Source organism: Trematomus bernacchii, unplaced genomic scaffold (assembly GCF_902827165.1).
Source record: "Trematomus bernacchii unplaced genomic scaffold, fTreBer1.1, whole genome shotgun sequence".
In the NCBI taxonomy this organism is placed as follows: Eukaryota; Metazoa; Chordata; class Actinopteri; order Perciformes; family Nototheniidae; genus Trematomus; species Trematomus bernacchii.
In genome coordinates, this window is record NW_022987828.1 from 6,288,058 (window position 1) to 6,293,539 (window position 5,482).

Sequence of the window (5,482 nt, forward strand, 5' to 3'; positions counted from 1 at the left end):
TATTCTAAAAATATAGAGGAAGTATTTCTTCCTTGATACTATGACAAGATGATTTGCTAAGAGAGCTGATGACCTTTTTCTAAACAATGGCCGAATGAAACTTTTCATGTGACGTCCTGTAGCAGGTTAGCCCTCACAGTTTGTTGACATCAACAGATTGGAAGCTATTGTGAGACCCTATGTTGAATTGGGGTTTTGTGGTCCCCCTCCTGCCACAAGCATATCACAATACTTGATTGGCACTCACTCTCCTAGAGGAGGAGTTAACCGTATGTCTCTTTCAGCTGGGCTGACTGCTGCTCTCTCTCTCTTGCTCCAGTAACTGGAGGCACAAGTTCCTTCTTCCCCAGCCTCAACTTCATTTTGCAGGTAAGTGCAGCTTCTAAATGCTAAATCTATCACTATTTTCAAAAGGATAAACCAATATGTTGCAGATAATGCTTCAGTGTTTGTTAGTAATTTAAGAACAGAAACTGACCTCTTTCCTCACTTAGGCAGGATTCAAAGGACTGACATATTGTATAAAGTTGTAGAGATTTTTGTTTTACACATAGCATGGTGACAGTATGTCTCAGATTGTCTAGGGTTAAGAGTAAATCATGTGAGGATTGTTTTTTTCTATGAAACTTTTTTGTCTTGTAGATTGTGTTCATTGCATACTTATTCAGGACAAGCCTAATCGAATGTTAAATACAATTAAGTAAAGAAAGGAGAGTGTTTGCCCTAATTCGAACTTTAAGAGTCAGAGGACATGAGGCCTGCTGCTCAAATCTCAAAGTCTATAAAAGGAACGTCATGGGTGAGCTGTCCAGAGTTGCTATTCCTGGACCTACAGCTGATAAACTGTGACAGATGCAAAGAGGGGGCTGTTTACGCACTCTCTTTCTCTCTCCAGCATCACCTGGCAGCATGTGTGCTTTCAAAGGTGTCAGATCCTGGTATAGTGTCTGAATAAATAAAGTTGAGTAGGGGGCAATCAAAGGCGCCGTTTACACGAGGAGAAAACTGCTTGTATCTGCATAGTTTCGCGTGCGTATAGCCCTATTATTTACACGAGGCCGATAGAAACTGACCCCACAAACGATAACGGGTCCCAAGGTGGATAGATTTGCAAACGAAACGCTCTGGGGGGTCAACCGAGTCCGTGTAATCACCTCTATACGAATATTTCCTGAAAAAATAGCGATAGCCCCACCTCTCCCCACCTCTCCTGCTCACTGCTGTAGCAACTATCAAAAATAGCTGTGTTAATTAAACGCACAAGGGGTTCTTGAATGAAATAATATTATAAAAGGCAAACCAGAATTGTTAACGCCCAATATACTCCTTAAACAAAATAAACAGAGTCAGATTTCATGCATTGATCCATTATATTGACAAAGGAGCGATCTCACCCGGTGTTTGTAGAGAATATCTCTCTTTCTGAGCGGGTCCTCTCCACAGAGACGTGCTTCTTGGTCGGTCGATGCAATATCCACAGATTCGGTTTCTTTCAGTTAACTTCCCCGTTGCATTTATCCATATGCTGAGGAAATTACTATATCCCGCTGAATACCAGCAATCGCCACACACACTTCCTCCTGTCAGTAGCTACTGCTAGTGCTACTGCTACTGACCATGCTACAGATATTAGTGCAAAATCTACAGCTCCTCTACCACAACCATCAGCAACAAGTGGACATGGAGAATTACATGAACTACATGTTGCTAAATACACCGCGGGGCTTAAACAGAAGGGTAGCCATGGCAACATTGCTGCGGGGCTGCTCTTATTCGCTGCTTTTGGTGTATTTTGGCGGAAGTTACAGCGCCACTTACAGTCCCGGCATATGTACTACAGCGTTTCCAGCGGCCTCGTTTGAACAGACACGTTAAATGAAACGAATGCATGTGAACGGAAGACTTTTTTGAATACGCATATTGTGCATAAACGCAAACGTTCCCGTGTGAAGGAGGCCTAATAAGATACAAGAAAAAGACAACAGGTCCGCAAGACAGCATACAATAATTTATAACAATCTATTAATATAGTAGTCTTGTGAACCCTTAAATCCCATCAAGTTTCACTTGTACCAAATAATGTATTTATGATTTATCTGCATAATTTTTCCCTTTTCTGACAAGTTTTATTTATATTTTCAGAAGCTCTGGGCCATATTCCGCTGCTGCCATGGCACCCAAAAAGAACAAATCGACCAAGAAGAATAAAGGAGACATAAATGAAATTACCATAATGGTCGAGGACAGCCCTGTCAACAAGATCAATGGGCTGAACACTCTGTTGGAAGGAGGAAATGGCTTCAACTGCATTTCAACCGAAGTTACTGATTCTGTGTATGCCCCAAACCTGCTGGAGGGTTTGAGCAGCATGAGGCAGGACAGCTTCCTCTGCGATCTAACCATCTCCACCAAGTCAAAGTCATTTGATGTTCACAAGGTAGTCATGGCGTCCTGCAGCGAGTACATTCGAAACATCTTGAAGAAGGATTCAACCCTCCAGACGATCGACCTGAACGACCTCTCACCTGCCGGCCTCGCCACAGCGATTACATATGCATACTCTGGAAAGCTGACCCTGTCGCTGTACAGCATTGGTAGCACCATCGCCGCCGCCATGCTGCTGCAGGTCGGCACCTTAGTGAAGATGTGCAGTGATTTCCTCATGCAGGAGCTCAGCGTGGAGAACTGCATGTATGTGGGCAACATCGCTGATGCCTACAACCTCAAAGAAACCAAGGAAGCATCCCAGAAGTTCATGCGGGAGAACTTCATTGAGTTCTCTGAGATGGAGCAGTTCCTGAAGCTCACCTACGAGCAAATCAGTGATTTCCTCTCAGACGATTCCCTGCATCTTCCCTCTGAGATCACAGCCTTCCAGATCGCCATGAAGTGGTTGGACTTTGATGAGAAGAGGTTGAAGTATGCGGCGGATCTCCTTACTCTCATCCGCTTCGGCACCATCTCTGCCCAAGACCTGGTGAATCATGTCCAGAGTGCGCCCAGAATGATGCAAGACCCAGAGTGCCACCGTCTCCTTGTTGATGCCATGAATTACCATCTGCTGCCATACCAACAGAACATCCTCCAGTCACGCAGAACAAAGGTGCGCGGTGGCCTCAAGGTGATATTCACAGTTGGTGGACGCCCTGCCTTGACAGAGAAATCACTCAGCAAAGAAGTTCTCTACAGAGATGAAGATAACGTGTGGAATAAGTTGACAGAAATGCCAGCAAAGAGCTTCAATCAATGCGTGGCAGTCTTGGACGGCTTCCTGTATGTGGCAGGTGGCGAGGACCAGAATGATGCAAGGAACCAAGCTAAACATGCTGTTGGCAACTTCTGCAGGTAAGAGCTAACAGTTACAGTTGACTTTTTAAATGTTGTCATGTCAGTTTGTGTAGAATGAGAAATTAACTGTAAATCCCTCTCACTATCTTTAGATATGACCCCCGCTTCAACACTTGGATTCACTTGAGCAACATGATCCAGAAGCGCACACACTTTAGCCTCAACATCTTCAATGGCCTTCTGTTTGCCATTGGAGGGCGAAATGGTGATGGCGTTCAGGCCTCGGTGGAGTGCTACGTGCCCTCCTCCAACCAGTGGCAGATGAAAGCTCCCATGGAGGTGCCCCGCTGCTGTCACGGCAGCTCCCTCATCGAGGGCAAGATCCTTGTATCCGGTGGTTACATCAACAACGCTTACTCCAGGGCTGTGTGCTCGTACGACCCCTCCACCGACAGCTGGCAGGATAAGAGCAGTCTGAGCACGCCTCGAGGCTGGCATTGCGCTGCCACCGTGGGAGACCGGGCCTACGTCATTGGTGGTAGTCAGTTGGGAGGTCGTGGGGAGAGGGTGGATGTCCTCGCCGTCGAGTCTTACAACCCTCACGGCGGGCAGTGGAGCTACTGCGCGCCTCTCCACACAGGAGTGAGCACGGCTGGTATTTGTGTTTTGAACAGCAAGGTGTATCTCCTCGGAGGCTGGAACGAGGGCGAGAAGAAGTACAAGAAATGCATTCAGTTGTACAACCCTGACCTCAATGATTGGACTGAGGATGATGAATTGCCGGAATCTACGGTTGGCATTTCATGCTGTGTCGTCACCATACCCACAAGGAAAACACGAGAGTCCAGAGCCAGTTCAGTGTCTTCAGCACCAGTTAGTATATAAAAGTTTAGATCATAATAATGTAGTTCACATGTTATGTCTAAAGTTCTCTATCTTTTCTGGTGCATAAATCTTGGTTTTATCTCTACCAATAGATGCTTTTTTCGTGGCTAAGATGATATCTAAATTGTCATCAACTTTTTTTCAGATGAGCAAAAATGTATAAAAAGAAAGGACTACAAATTTGGAATCTTAAAATATATTTAAAAACAAACATTAATTTCTATATTCAGTTGTTTTAGAGTTTAATAATTGGTATAATTAAGGTCAAATTCTGTTCACAATAAAGACCTAACTAATCTTGTCGTTTCAAAACGGAAATGTACCTTTGGGGCCAATTAAGTTGGGATAAGTGTATTAGCCCTTTTTTCTATAGCAAATATAATGTAATTTAGGAGTCGAATGAAAGGTATAAAAATGGAAAATCACTGCTGTTTTTGAGATTAATCAATAACACGATTGTCTTTTTCACTCAGCGTCATAACATTATAATAGTGTGTTGTTTGTATGCAACACTGTCATCAATAATGTAGGATTTTGTGACCGTCCTTCTAATGACAACTATAATAGCTACTGTGATTATAGATACTTGAACAGAATATTGGGCTAGAACTGGAATAAGTGTTGGCATCTCCTACCAGGAGTAGGTGCTTGTGATTAATTTGTTCAACACAACGCACAGTAAAGCTGCAGTGCTCTACATGCGTCTCATGTACAGCACTCAGATGTCTTGTGTGGTGTGTTGTTGGTTCTTCATAAACACTATCAGAGCAAAGAAGTGGATTTTGATGGGAAAATGTTGGAGTCATGAAGGGTAAATGGGTTGCAATGTGACAGCAATAAACTATTTTGTAAAAAATAAAAATAGAAGTTAGGAAAAACAATGTCAGCCTGAGCTTTCCTGGAAGTGATGTATTCCCTGACTGCTCATGTATTTTCATTTTTGTGTTTGTTTTTAAATTAAAGAGATGAAGTGTAAGCTACACTGAGCCATGATCATTTATTAAAATAATTTTCATGAAAGGTTTTATTATTTTATTATATTGTATGTGGGTTTCTGAAGAGTACTTGACACATACACAGGATCATTTAGCTATTTCAACTTTTTTAAATATATTTGCCTTACCGGACAAAGTACAGTTATAATTGAAGACAGCCAATGCAAGGATTCAGCGACACCAGATTTGTGTGGGGTTAACTGCAGTATTTGTGGACTAGGATTGTAAAGTGATGAGGCAATTTTGAGATATAATCATGACATAAGCACTTTTGATTTCCTGTTTTTAGTCCTGAATCGGTGGTGAAAAGGGCA

At 43.0% G+C, this 5,482-nt stretch overlaps 1 protein-coding gene across 2 annotated transcripts; it reads left to right on the plus strand.

Annotated features, from left to right (window-relative positions):
* The first annotated feature begins 302 nt into the window (after positions 1 to 302).
* On the plus strand, positions 303 to 5,234 carry klhl31 (kelch-like family member 31). Of its 2 annotated transcripts, none has more exons than XM_034151861.1 (3): positions 303 to 369; positions 2,143 to 3,345; positions 3,441 to 5,234. In XM_034151861.1, exons 2-3 carry the CDS (start codon positions 2,171 to 2,173, stop codon positions 4,171 to 4,173), a joined length of 1,908 nt encoding a protein of 635 aa, XP_034007752.1. In that variant the 5' UTR covers positions 303 to 369; positions 2,143 to 2,170; the 3' UTR covers positions 4,174 to 5,234. The 2 variants fall into 2 exon arrangements, with proteins under 2 accessions (XP_034007752.1, XP_034007755.1); XM_034151864.1 differs by having other exon boundaries at positions 338 to 369; positions 2,146 to 3,345.
* Positions 5,235 to 5,482: the final 248 nt, after the last annotated feature.